Below are 15,298 nucleotides of genomic sequence, written 5' to 3'. Positions count from 1 at the left end.
GAGATAGAATGCAGAAGAAGGCTTCAAGAAGCAAACGGAATGCCCTTGCGCAAGGGCAGATGACAACCCCCGTCACAACAGCTCCTCGCCATGGCAGAGAAGGCCAAAATCGCTACATCTACCTCTGGAAGAGCACAAGCGCCTGTCAGACAGCAAAACGCTTCGAATGCTCTCACGCTGGGCACAGAAGCGAAGGTCACAATCTGAGACAAGGAGACCCGCGTGGATGAAAGAATGGTTGCTGGAGAGCTCCTGGAGTAGAACGCAGACCTGCGACGTGTTTCGGGAGGGCGAGTCGATGGATGCGAAGGATCCAGGGCAGGAGGAGGAGGAATGGGTAAGGTGCTGGATGAATGCATTCTAGCAGAGGTTGTAGAGAGGCGCAGAGACAATGTAACTCAGAAGAGGGAGAGGAGAGAAGCCATCGCTTAAATTGTGCTTATGAAGTTATGATGCTCGCGAAGGAAATGAGTTGCTTGAGGGAGAAGTCAAAAACACAAAAGGTCTCTTCACACTTCGGCCACTGCCCGCAGCAAAAAAGAGCCAAAATCAAGAAGGCCGTCACTAAGGCTGGGTTCAGACGAGCTCGCAGGGACCTGCAAGCTTGCCGTCCCCTCGTTTGAACAACCTTGGAGGAGGCTGAGCAGAAAAGAGGGGGAGGTTGAGAGAGGCATGAGGCTTCCGAAGCGGAAGGGAAGAGAGAGCTTGACTATAGCAAACCAGATCGCGCCACACGGGTTTGATGCCCTTGTGCATGTGATTTACAAACGCAGCGTCTGAACCCAGCCTAACTTGCCAACGACGGCACTCTCACACACACACACACACACACACACACACAAAAAGAATCGCTTGCACACACTCAGAGAAAGAGAGAGAAAGAGTCTTTTTTGCATTAGGGATGTAGAGAGAGAGAGAGAGCTAGTTGTAGCATCGTACCTTGCACTCCTTGCTCTCGTCTCTTTGTGTTGCTGTTGTCGGCAAATTAGGGAGAGAGAGAGAGAGAGTTGTAGAAACATACCTTGCACTCCTTGCTCTTGCAAATTAGAGAGAGAGAGAGAGAGAGTTATAGCAGCATACCTTGCACTCCTTGCGCTCGACAAAGTAGCTTTTTTTACGCAAGCACTATTTTTTTTAAAGGCACGTCTCCAAAGGAACGTTGAAAAGCACCATCTTAAAATAGCTTCAAAACGTCTAAAAATTGTGTACAACATTTGATAGGCACCACACCTATATCACTCCCTACAAGCAAGAGGCAATTCCAACAAGGTGAAGCAATGGTGTGCTTTAAGAGATGAGTCGCGCCAAGGGGTAGTAGGGGCAACGGAGAGAAAACGAAAGTGGTCACACTCCTTGGGAGAGAAGGTAGTGTTGCGTGATATTTGTTAAAAAGCTTCTAACGTGATTGACGCTTAACCTCCACAATTTAAGCTGCATCGATTCTCAACTGACAAATAGTGTAATCCTTCGCAAAAACAAGGGGATATTGGACTGACAGGAGGGCTACTAGAAGGTAGTAATAGGGCTATTTTTGGGAGATTCCACGGCAACCTACCCTTGCTAACATTGGGCATGACCCAACTCTAAGAATGCTTAATGTAAGGTTGCTGCTATAAAAACAAGTGATAAAATCAAGAGGCCTTCCAATTAAAAGGGCACATCAATCTAAGCTAGCTTTACCAAAATCATTTCATTGATCTTAAGGTTTCTTTCTCACCAAAGCTATCTTGGTGGACAATCATACCAAGGACTAAAAGGTTTCTTTCTCACTAAAGCTATCCTTGGTAGACAATCAAACCAAGGCCAATGAGAAAAATCATCTTTGTTTAATAATCTCTATTGGAGTTTAGGGAGTTGTAGATCAAGTATCATGTTGCTAGCATGTATATCTCAATGTGCTTCTACTCTTTATTAAAAATCCAAGTCTTTCGCATGTGATTGTGTTCGAGACATTCCCCCCTCTCTCCATCGCTATGTCCCTCTCTGCGTGCTCGCCACAACTTTGCCAATTGCATTTGTGCCACCACTCTCCTCACTTGGGCTTTGCATGTCTAAGAATCATTGTAGGAGCACAAACTTGTGTCGTCCTTGGCAGATGATGGTGGCGTCGATTTAGAATCTTGAATGATTCCTTTGGTTTAGGTGAGTGAAAAGCTTTAAGTGAGAAAAAGATGGTCGAAGCTCGGTTGAAGGGCCAGGTGGCAGTGGAGGACTAGCTGGCTGAGGCGACAATAGGACACGAGTAGATAGGGCCGCCCAGTTGATGCGCGGAGCCAGATGGCGCGAATGGATAGAAGGGACGAGATGCATGAGGAGTGAAATTTTCTTATGTGAGGCTCGATGCAGTCTGTAAGGATGGGGAATAACACAACTATAGAGGGCAGGTGGTTGCATGTGTGTGCACGTGCTTGAACCTTGAGGTTTACACCCAATGGCATGTTATTCACTACGAAGCCGGTCAGGACGTGATGCAATAGCCGTGATTTGTGGCTAGGTCGAGTGCGTCATGAGGCAGACCATCATCTAATGCGAGTGAGGCACGGTTGAGACAATGCTCTCTCTTTGAACAAAACAATCAAAAACTTGTACATTTTTTTAAAATAACCTTCCGTTTTTCATTAGGACAAAGGAAAGGCATTGCTAAGGCCTCACCCCTTTGGGGCATGCCAAAAAGGAAAGATTAATGTAAGGTACTTTACACACCGCCATTTGGTCTTCCATCATTGCTAAAATGTGGGGCGATCTATTAATGTGGCATACACAAAGCGCTCATTGGTTTGTTCCACAAAAATGGTGCCAATGTATCTTTGGACAACCCCAACTTCCCCTCCAAAATGAGTTTCTTGAACCCAACACTCAATCCGTGGACACATCCACTACCAACCAAACCATCCATCCAATAGGCTGCATGCATGCTATTGTAAAGGCACTTTGTTTTGTTGCTTTTGGAATAGAGCGAGCGCCTAATGTATAAAGCACCCTATGCCCATTTTACCTATGCCATGTGGTGGGCGCCAAGGTGTGTGAACACCCTAAGAAGAGATAGGGTTGTATTTGAAATATGCATAAGTGTTGAATATGAAAAATGTTTATTTGGAATTTCAAAGAGAAATTAGTTAGAACCTGGCTATAGCTATGGCCCTTACTTGATGGTCTAGTCAAGGTCTTGTCAAGTGCCCTCCCCGAGGGCATCCCCCTTCTACTACCATGATTCACCCCCACACAAGTCAGGTCGCTTCACATACTTGGAGTCCCTTCAGGGCTCCCCTACTCATGTCCTTCTTACAACCCCAACAACCTTCTCCACTGACCCCTGAAGACACTAGCCTTCCCCTCCCCCCACCCCCCGTGTCCCTCCCCTCCTAGGAGGACGCAAAAGCTTTGAAAGTCTTACCAGCAGACTCGCCAACAAAAGTGTCGACGAGGCTGGAAGCCAATGCCTCAGGGCTAGTGAGGCATGTCCCCTTTCCTAAGGACATGCTGGAAGAAATGGAAAACCATTGTTTTGAACCGCGCCAAGCTAATGGGTCCTAGGTAAGCCCTCGCAGTATCCTACCTTCTCCTCAAATAAAGCAATAGGAATTGTTTCTTGAGAGCTCAACCCTTATAGGCCTTCTCTGTTGGGACCTACCCCCCCCTTATATATCCTCAAGGGCTATATCAAAAGAAATTGGCTCCCTCTAGGTATAGAGGTATGCAAAATCCAGTGCCTAGTACTCAAGAACCACTTTCCTTTTTTTTTCAAAGACCCTAGCATGGCTTTCCATGCACTGAGCATTGGGTCATGGCTAGTAGGAAACTCCACACTGTGTCTTTTTGAGTGGCACAAGCACTTTTTTGCAGAAAAGTATGCCTTGCACAATTACCCAATGTGGGTGGAATTTCCATCTTTCCCTTCGTATAGAGAGCATATCAAGGTCATAGGATCCAACCTTGGAAATGTTCTAGGAGGAGACCTCTGAGGGAATACAATCCCCTTGAGTAAAGAGAGTGAAGTCGCGGAGCGGAGCGTGGGTCGACTCTCTCACACACACACACACACACACACACACACACACACAGTGAGCTTACACAGTACAGTACGCAGAGAACTGTTAGAAGGGTTATCTCCCAATACCTTAGTATTCACAAAGTATAAGTTAGTATATACAAAGAGTTAGAGGGAAATGAGTTAGGCGGGCGGCCAGCCATATCCGCATAAGAGGCCACTTGGGCTTTAATCCCAACAACCTCCCACTTAAAGTCCAATGTGGCACTTTAAGTAACTGTAAATCTATGAACATAAATGTACAAAGATTTACATGGCTGCCATCTATCCAATGCCCAATAACTCACGACAATGCACAAAGCCCTCTCCTGGAAGTCCCTTTGTGAGTAGATCAGCAGGATTGTCCTTGGTGTGGATCTTCAACAGTTGTATCTGCTTGTCTTCAAGTACTTCCCTAATGAAGTGATATTTGACATCAATATGCTTAGTCTTCGAATGGAACACTGGATTCTTTGCCAATTGTATAGCACTTTGACTATCACAATATAACTCTGGCATATCTACTTTGATTCCCAAGTCTGCAACCAATCTACCAAGCCAAATAGCTTCTTTGCATGCCTCATTTGCTGCAACATACTCAGCTTCTGTAGTAGACTGCGTAACACAATCTTGTAATCGAGATCGCCATGATATGGCACCTCCAGCCAATGTAAAGACATAGCCTGATGTAGATCTCCTCTTATCCAAGTCTCCTGCATAATCTGAGTCAGTGTATCCTCTGACACTCAAATCCTGACTACCATAGCATATGCGCATACTCTTTGTATGTTTTAAGTATCTCATGATACCTTTCATTGCCTCCCAATGTTTCTTGCCGGGATTTGACATATATCTGCTAACCACTCCCACTGCAAATGCAATATCCGGACGTGTAGCAATCATTGCATACATCAAACTACCCACTGCAGACGCATATGGAATCTTATCCATTTCAGCCTTTTCTTCCTCAGACACAGGACAATATTGTTTGCTAAGTTTCACATATGGTGGCAATGGAACACTCAATGCCTTTCCCTTCTCCATATTGAAACGTTGCAAAACCTTGTCAATATACTCTGTTTGAGATAACCAAATCAACTTCTTTGATCTGTCTCTCTCAATGCGCATACCAAGTATATGACTTGCCTCAACCATGTCTTTCATGTCAAACGATTTTGCCATCTTTGACTTCAAAGCTGAAATTTCTTCCAAGTGTTTGCCAGCAATCAACATGTCATCCACATACAAAATAAGGATCAGCCAACTGCCATCCTTAGCCTTCTTTGTATATAGACAGTGATCGAACTCACTACGTTTGTAGCCTTGAGAAAGCATAAATTGGTGGAACTTATGGTACCATGCCCTCGGTGATTGTTTTAAGCCATAAAGACTCTTTAACAACTGGCATACCAAATGTTCCATGCCTTTCTCAACAAACCCTTCTGGATGCTGCATGTAAATTTCCACATCTAAATCACCATGCAAGAACGCTGTCTTGACATCCATTTGGTGCAACACCAAATTCAATATAGCAACCAACGCAAGAAAGCATCTCAATGTAGTCATCTTGACCACTGGAGAGAAGACTTCATCAAAGTCAATGCCTTGTTCTTGCTTAAAGCCCTTGGCAACAAGCCTTGCTTTGTACTTTGGCTGACTATCATGAGCGGTGATCTTATACCTGTAAACCCATTTACAAGGTAGAGCCTTTTTGCCCTGTGGTAATTTAACCAACTTCCATGTCTAGCCATTTTTTCGAGTCAACCACTTGTAATGCTTCCTTGTAACAAGATGGTTCTCCGCAATCTGTGAGCATGACATAATTTAGAGATGGCACATAACGATCAGGTGGTTTGGAGACACGCTCAGAACGTCTCACCACAACTGATTCTGCCTCTCTAGCCACTATAGGTTGTTCCTGAGCCTGACCATGCTGTCTTGATGTGCTAGCACTAGGTCCATCTTCCCTGAAGACAACTCTTCTGATCTCCTCTGTCTTCTCTGGCTTAGCGTGAAACTTGGCTTCATTGAAATGCACATCATTGCTACGAATAAGCTTTCTGGACTCAGGATCCCAAAGCCGGTGACCCATCTCGCCCGATTCTCCGTAGCCAAGAAATATACACTTCTTGCTCTTTGGTTCTAACTTATTTCTAAACTCCTTAGGAATATGGCTATAAGCTTCACAACCAAAGACTCTGAGATTCTTATACGAAGGTGCCTTGCCTGTCCATAGCATCTCGGCCACTGCACTCTTATCCAGAACCCTACTAGGAGACCTGTTGATCAAATGGACTGCTGTAGCCACTGCTTCCGCCCAAAATCCATCAGGCAACTCAGCATTTGACAACATGCTTCTGACCTTCTCTTGTATGGTCCTATTCATACGTTCTGCAACCCCATTCTGTGAAGGATTATATGGTGCAGTAAGTTCCCGCTTAATCCCTTTTGCTTCACAAAAGTCTTGAAAAGCTTTGGAAACGTACTCTCCACCATTGTCAGTTCTCAAGCACTTCAGCTTCTGACCACTATGATTCTCCACCAGCTGCAAGAATGTCTTAAAGACCTTGAGCACCTCATCCTTGTGCTTCAAGAAGTAAACCCATACTTTGCGAGAATAGTCATCTATGAATGTACAAAAGTACGTTGCTCCCCCTAGTGACAAAATAGGCATTGGTCCGCATAGATCATTGTGTACAAGAGCTAACCGTTCGTCCCTACGATTCCTCTTTGATCTGTGCGGTTCCTGTGTTTGCTTACCATAAACACAATGCTCACAAAACTCAAAATCTTGAAATAAAAAGCCAGGCAAATAACCATAATGAGAAAGTATTTCCATTCCTCTTTTTGACATATGTCCCAACCTACGATGCCACAGTGACACACTTGGCTGCTCAATCACATTAATTACATGGTTTTTAACCTCTGAAACATGTAAAGTGTACAGAGTTCCTGACTTGCTGCCATGTGCTACAGTCATCGAACCTTTGGAGATCTTCCAAGCGTTGTTCCCAAAAACTGTCACATAACCCGCATCATCCAACTTCCCTGTACTAATCAAGCTCTTTCGGATTGCTGGAACATGTCTGACATTCTTGAGCCATAAAGAAGAGCCATTCTGAAACTTCAACTGCACATCTCCCACTCCAAGTATGTCACAAACCTGCTCATTACCAAGTCTGACATAATCTTTAGTAGCCACATATGATGTAAACCACTCTTTGTGCGGAGAAACATGTAAAGATGCCCCTGAGTCGATAATCCAATCACTCATAGCATGTCCATCCTCTGCAGTCAAGAAAACAGAATCAAGATTGCTTGTAAGGAAGATGTCACCAGTTGCTATACCAGAATCACTGTCTGAACCAGATCCTGTGACATTCACCTCTTCAATCTTCAATGAACTCTTCTTTTCATCTTGCTCAGAACTCTTTGTTTTTCCTTTTTCTTGTTTCCACTTCGTACAGTCTCGCTTCATGTGACCCTTCTTGCCACAATGGTAGCATTCTATGTCATCCTTTGACTTCGAATCACGAGACTTACTTCGGTTTTGTGCCTTCTTACCCTTCTTCTCTTTAAACTGTTGTCTCCCTCGAATGACCAAAGCACTATTGCCTTTGCCTTTGTCAATGTTCTTCCTGTTCACTTCCTCTGTGAGCAAGCTGCCTTCTACATTGGCACTTGTAAGACCTTCTGGCGCGACAGAATTACTTAACACTGTACGAAAAGTATCCCAACTGTCTGGCAAAGTGATTAAGAGAAACATAGCCTTCATTGAATCTGGAAAGACTATCTCCTGTGCTGTTAACTGGCTGAAAATTGTGTGAAATTCATTCAGATGATTTGACATGGCTGTCCCTTCCTTCATCTTCAAATCCACCAATTTCTTGAGCCAGTAAATCTGAGAAGCAGCACTTTGTTTCTCGTACATACCACATAGCTTTTGCCATGCGCCATACGCTGTAGTCTCTTCTGCTACGTTGAAGTAAACATTTTCTGCCAGTGTCAGCATGATTGTGGAACAAGCTAACTCGTCAAGCTCTTCCCACTCATCTTCAGCCATACCTTCTGGTCTCTCCCCTTTGAGCTTCAGTGGCTTCACTTGTTTTTTCTGCACCAAAACCTGCCAAATCTGCTTCTTCCAGAATGGAAAGTTTGTGCCATCCAGCTTCTTTATGTTGTAAAGAGTCTCACTTTGAGAAGATGCCATATCTGCCAAACTGCTTACTCCTGAGAAAAATCCGGCAGAGTTTCCCCTGTAAACTGGCCTCTATACACAGTAAACAAGCTGTAATCAACAAGCTGAACACCTCTCCTCAGGAACTGTCAGTATTTTGAAAATTTTTGACAGAGTCTCCCCTATAAACTGAGCTCTGGGAACCAAAAGATAGCTCAAAAAACAATCATAAATAGCTGACCAGTGACAAATCTAAAAAATCTCTGTAATATGCTGTCCTGTAAGCATACACTGTCTCCTCTCTGGGCGATGACAGAACCTGTATCTGTCTCAAGACTGAACCCTGAACAATGCCTCAACGGCCTGACGCATAAGATGCAATCCAGTGTCTACACAAAGTCATACATCCTAAGGGATAAAAGTCGCCGAAGAGGATGCGTGTAGAGGGGAACTCCAGCAACCTAATCCACCTCACACTGGGTAACCTAGCCCCCAGTGCTTGGCTTCAAAAAACCTCACACACGACCCTCTCAGATGGCTCAGCAAACTGCCCAGAACTAGCATACATCCTATAATAGACCAATCACTGTCCTATGACCGCTGCGGCGGTCTGTCTGCTAGCGTGACTCACAACTAGCAGACCCACAATCACAGTACATCAATCTGCAATACATGCCAGTGGTGTCAAGCCGTCGTATGGCCACACCTCCCCTGGAACCTGGCAAGCACAAGAAGTAACAATGCAGACTGCAATATATATATCTGATGATATATATGTGTACCTGGTCTATAGATGATGCTCTGAAGACTAATGAGTGATGTATGTCGATGCCGATATTGATGTCGACCACCTCCTGCTTGCCAATCTACACAAGACAGATTTCTTTGCGGCTGAAATCTATCTTCTGCTGTAGTGCTCAGAACAAAATTCTGAGGGCATAAACGGCTTCGAAAGGGGGGTAAAACCCCAGGTCGCCTGATGGAAACGCTCTCGGAACGCTGAGTGTGAATTTTCGAACTCCGGATCCAGAATCTGCCGGAAAAGTGTGCGCGCGCGCGATTGCGCAAATCCGCACTGAACCAATGCTCTGATACCAATTGAAGTCGCGGAGCGGAGCGTGGGTCGACTCTCTCTCTCTCTCACACACACACACACACACAGTGAGCTTACACAGTACAGTACGCAGAGAATTGTTAGAAGGGTTATCTCCCAATACCTTAGTATTCACAAAGTATAAGTTAGTATATACAAAGAGTTAGAGGGAAATGAGTTAGGCGGGCGGCCAGCCATATCCGCATACGAGGCCACTTGGGCTTTAATCCCAACAGAGAGCATATCAAGGTCATAGGGTCCAACCTTGGAAACATTCTAGGGGAGGCCTCTTGGGGAATACAATCCCTTTTGGCACCCACAAGTGCTAATTGCGATGGACATTTCCCAGCACCTACCTAGTGCCATGGACACCAGCTCTTATGATGGGGACCAATTTGAGCAACCATTGCTCTACAAATATCTCCATTTGTGTGTTTTCATTGCAGCAAATAGGTCCATGTCATTAAGGATTGCTCTATTAGATATCCTAACCCCCCCCCCCCCCTTTCTCCATGCAAGCTTCCCAGCCTACAAGCTCCTCCGAGGCACCTCAGCCAGAAGTCCAAAAAACGTTTTGTTGTTCTTGCACCCATGAATGGGAGGGCTCCTTTGTAGAGGATTCTCAAACCCTTTCCTCTAACGAAGATATTGAATCCATCCTTGATGCTCAAGTTCACCGACAGGATAGTGCTACGAAAGCTATGGCCACGCGTAGCTTGAATTATGCACCAAGGAATGTTGTGGAGGGACAAGAGCCTATGAAAACTCAAAAAGAAGACAAGAGAATCCACCCAACCACACCATGCAAGTGGTACTCTAGCAAGGGGTCCTCTCAAACGAACCAGTTTAGATGACTATAACCTCATGGAATGTGAAGGGGATCTCAAACCCAACAAAGTATCTCTAGTTAAGCACTCACTTGTAGAACATCCCTATGATCTTGTCGCTCTTCAAGAGGTCAAACCGGTAGGGGAAGTCCTGATTTCTCATACCTAGCTATGCTCCTCCCAAAAGAGAGGATTAAGAGGGGTTGTTCTAGGAGTCCCTCATCATTGGAATCCCCCACCAAACCCCCCATATTAGGAGAACATTCTATGGCCCATCCTCCCTCAATGTCTCAGTTTATGTTGTTGGCTCAATAGCTAATAGAGCCTCACTTTCGCAAGATCTTCTTCTCTTCTATGCACTGTCATCATGATAAGCGACTTCAACGCGGTAGAGTTCCAAGAAGACAGATATATGGAGAAAGGAAAAATCATATCATGCACAAATAGGAGACTATGGGACATCTTGAAGCAAGCCCATGATTTGTGGAATGTTGGATACACATTAATTTACATGCCAGAATTATCCTCATTTGAGAGCTAGCCAGGAAGGCTCGACTAGAGAGGATGTATGCATCACATGCAATCATTGAGGGTCTTAACAAAGTGAAGGCATTCCCCTTTGTATCAACTTGCCCAAAATTATGAGAAAAACCTAAGGATAGATAGGAGACACTTTGAACAATTGATCTGGCAAGCCATAGGGAGGATGATGCCTCAATTTGATAGCTCCCAAGTAGACCTTCCCCTCTCAACCACTGATCTTGAAGCAACTATAGATTTGCTCAAAAGCACAAAACCCCAGGGTTTGCTGCCCTCCCCAGTGAATTCTTTCAAACCTTCAAATCCACCCTCACCCTTACCTCCTAGTTGTCTAGGAAGAATCTCTCAAACTTCAAGCACTTCGAGTTCTTGTCATAAAATCTAATAACTAACCAGCCCAAATGATTTTCTCATATTAAACTGATAATTTAATGTGGGAGAATAAACGGAAACAAGGGTTAAGATATAGACATGTGCTTGTAGATCTATCTCAACACGGGGCCAATGGTAAAGGGGCCCAAATGAGAGATGGTATGTCAAAGAGAAAGGCTAAGCAATGGAGCATAAGACCTTAAGGTTAGCTTCATTGAAGACCTCCAATAATTAGTGTAAAAGTACTTTGACCTTAGGTAAGCTAGGGATAAGCTTGAGGTGGGAACCCGGCCCAAGCTTAAGGTGCTTGAGGTGCTTGTCATGCTTGATGACTAAGGTGCTTGAGGTGCCTGATGGTTGAGATGCTTGAGGTGCTTGATGATTGAGATGCTTGTCATGCTTGAGATGTTAGGGTTATACTTGAGGTGGGAACCCAGCCCAGGTGCTTAAGGGCCAAGCTTGTGGTGGGAACTAGGCCTAAGCTTGAGGGGCTTGAGGTGTCAAAAAATCAAGATTCAATCCCTTAAAGGAGGGGGAGAGCCCTACAAGAGGGGGGATCAGAGAACACACACACTCACACACTCACACAAGACATACTTGGTATAAATAAAGCAAAAGGGACACTTGTGAAGTTCCTCCTCATGTGAAGTTCCTCCTCATGTTGCCCTCATGGTGTGCCTGAAGCCTATTGGTTGGCCACCCAAGGTCCAATGATAATTTAAGAGATTTAATTAATTGATTTTGTATTTATCAAGTCCTCTCTATCAAAGGGGAAAGGGGGACACTTGTCCCAAGGCTCCCCTTGTTGCTTGGTATGACTCATGCTTATGATTGGCTAGGCCTGGAGGGGTCCAACGAGCTTCAAGCATTAGCTACAAGGGGGGGTCGACCAAAGCTAGTAGGGGGCTTGCTTAGGGGGTATACTCTCCCACACACACTCACACACACTCTCATTTTGCATTGTGCAAAGTGCAAGAGCTCCCTCTCCTTCTCCAAGCAAGTAGAGGTTGAGAGCCTACACCAACACTCTTGGCTATGGAGTGCAAATCCAACCAAGAGCCATGCTTTAATGCTTAAGCTTGCCATCTTCTCCATCTTCATTACTATGCTACTACGTATGCTAGCAAGAAGAGTGATGTTAAGTGAGGAACTAATTCTTTCTGCTATGAAATGTTTCTTCTTCCTCTTCCCTACCCTCATTCTCTGCTAGCTCTCTGTTGGAATTAGGGTTGCAGAGAGACACACACAACTTGGAGAAGACGAAGGAAGCTCAAGGCATACAACTGAGAGTGTATTACTTAGTGTGCAATGGAAAGATAGATAGCCCTAGAGTGATGGGCGTATATACAATGCTCGGGGGGAAAAATCTCAAAGAGGGAAAAAATGCCCCGGCGGTCCTATTGTGTTCACACACATCACTACCACATGTATATGGTAACAAATCCCCCTGGAGTGATGCGGTGAACGAGAGGTGGCACATGAGTAAAGGGACGTGCCATGCCTTAAGGACATGATCAGTCCACAAAGGGGAGTAAGCCCAAAGCTTTGCGGAAAGCTTCAAGCTTCTCACGAGACAATGCCTTTGTGAAAAGATCTGCAAGGTTGTCCTGTGTTGGCACATAAGCCAAGCTGATCTCTCCTGCTGAGAGCCTCTCCCTGACATAGTGGTAATGCACCTCATGACAGCCTGCCAATGCTTAGACCCTGGGCTATGCATAAATCTGCTGATCTGTGAGACTCCAAACTGAATATCCGGCCTCGTGTTGCATACATAAATGAGGCAGCCAACAGCAGTTTGATAAAGAGTGACATCAGCAGGATCGCCAGCATCATGTGGACTCAACTTCAAACCTGTTTCCATGGGAGTGGCAATAGGTTTGCAATCCTCAAGTCCAAACTTACATAGCAATGTCTCTATGTAACTTTTCTGACACAAGGCAATAACACCATCACACTGCTTAAACTGTATACCCAAGTAATGATGCAACATCCCCAAATCTTTCATCTTGAAAGGAGCATTCAAATCAGCCTTAAATTCAGCAATATATCTCTCATTTGGTCCAGTGATCAGCAAATCATCAACATAAAGAACCACAATGAGAAGTACATCACCCTCACACTTTACATACAATGTGCTTTCTGTTGGACTGTTACGAAAGCCTTGTTTGACCAAATGAGTGTCAGTTTTTTCATCCTAAGCGCGAGGAGATTGCTTCAACCCATACAAATCCTTCTTACATCCGCACACTTTTTCCTCTTGTCCTTTTATGACAAAACCGCGAGGATGCGTTACATAAACTTCCTCAAATATGTCACCATTCAAGAAAGCAGTAACAATGTCTGATTGATGTACATCCCAACCAAAATCAGCTACCAATGCACATAGAAAACGCACAGTAGTCATACGACAAGTGGGAGCAAAAGTCTCTTCATAATCAATGCCCTTTTGTTGTGCATAACCCTTTGCAGTCGAGCCTCATGGCGATCAATCTCACCATCCGGCTTACGTTTCAACTTGTAAACCCACTTGTACCAATGTCCTTTTTGCCAGGAGGCAAATCGCATAAAGTCCCATGTGTCATTTTCTATAAGTGCATCATATTCTGATTGCATGGCAGCCATCCAATTTTTTGAATTATGTGCTTCATCAAAAGAGAGAGGCTCCTCAACATCATGTAAGCTAGACACATCCAAAGCATAACAATCTGATGCATAAGATGCATGGCGAGAGCCTGAACGAGTACGACTAGACAAAGGTGCATCCAATTTACTTTCACGCAAAGTGTGCACCAGCCATTTTGGCATACCTCTAGCCTGCTCATTTTCAGCCCTTTCCTCATCAAGTACATCATGTACATCTGCATCAGTAATAGGCTGATCTGTAACATTTTCAGAAACCCCCATAGGTTGTACATTTGCCTCATTGGAACTTACATTCGTATTTCCACCACTGAAAAGAGGCAACAAAGTGTCATAAATGTCGTGTGAGCTTACATTACTGTCTCTAGTACATGACAGCAAGGGTTGAACAGAATCTTCCACAAACACTACATCCCGTGAAACCAGAATACCTTTGGTTTGCGGATGATACAACCTATAACCTTTGCTTTCACCACTATAACAAAAAAAAATACATTTGACAGCCTTATCATCCAATTTTCTGCGCTGCACTTGTGGCACCAAAGCATATGCCAAACAGCCAAACACACGCATGTGCTCAATAGAAGGCTTTCTATCATGCCATGCTTCATATGGAGTAATAGACTACAAAGCTTTCGTAGGACACCTGTTAAGTACATAAGTGGCACACATGATGGCCTCAAGCCAAAAAGAATGCGGCAAAGCTTGACTTTTGACCATACATCGTGCCATTTCCGTAAGTGACCCGTTTTTCCTCTCAGCAACACCATTTTGTTGAGGTGTATAAGGCACTGTACATTGGCGTTTTATCCCACGACTAGCCAGAAAATGCATTAAATTCATGAGACATATACTCCCCCCCTCGATCGGAACGAAGGGTGCCCATAGTACATTTCGAGACATTTTCAGCCATAGCGAGAAATTGTTTGAAGCACATAAAAACTTTGGACTTCGGTTTAAGCGGAAATACCCATGCATGCCTGGAGTAATCATCACTGAAAGTCACGAAGTACAGGTAATTGCCCAAGGACGGAGTTTGCATGGGCCCACAAACATCACTATGCACAAGCTGCAACCTGCATGTGGCCCGAACTGAACCATCCTTTGGAAACTTAGAACGCTGCATCTTACCCAAAATACAGCCTTCACAAACATGTTTGACAGGTGCTTCAAGAGGCGGCAAAGAAGCAACCATATCATATTTCTGCAAACGCAACAAACTGGCAAAATTCATATGACCAGAACGTGCATGCCAAAGTTTTGCATTTGAAATAGCCCTTGAATCTACAACAGCATTTGAAAAATTTTGTCCACACTTGTCATACAAAGTGAGCTTATACAGCCCACGGCACAAAAGGCCAGATGCAACAATTTCATCACCAAAATTGAGATCATGAACTGTACATCTGTCATCCACAAATTTGACTACAAGTGCAAGTCTAGCAAGTGCGGATACAGACAAGAGATTCTTCTTGATCCCAGGTACATAAAGTGCATCAACAAGTGTGAAAGAACTGCCATTAGCAGCAGTAAGCACAATCTTTCCAACTCCCTGAACCGGATAAGAGGCATTGTTGGTACAAGTGACTGAATTCCCATGAGGGACAGACTCGAGAGAGGTA

At 44.5% G+C, this 15,298-nt stretch overlaps 1 protein-coding gene across 1 annotated transcript; it reads right to left on the bottom strand.

Annotated features, from left to right (window-relative positions):
• Positions 1 to 23: 23 nt before the first annotated feature.
• On the bottom strand, positions 24 to 498 carry LOC147443404 (uncharacterized). Its single transcript, XM_086529273.1, has one exon. It carries the CDS (start codon positions 357 to 359, stop codon positions 24 to 26), a length of 336 nt encoding a protein of 111 aa, XP_086385399.1. The 5' UTR covers positions 360 to 498.
• Between the last annotated feature and the right edge of the window lie 14,800 nt (positions 499 to 15,298).

Source organism: Adiantum capillus-veneris, chromosome 14 (genome assembly GCF_014529385.1).
Source record: "Adiantum capillus-veneris isolate H3 chromosome 14, ASM1452938v2, whole genome shotgun sequence".
NCBI lineage: Eukaryota > Viridiplantae > Streptophyta > Polypodiopsida > Polypodiales > Pteridaceae > Adiantum > Adiantum capillus-veneris.
This window is presented reverse-complemented; position numbering and strand designations above follow the sequence as displayed.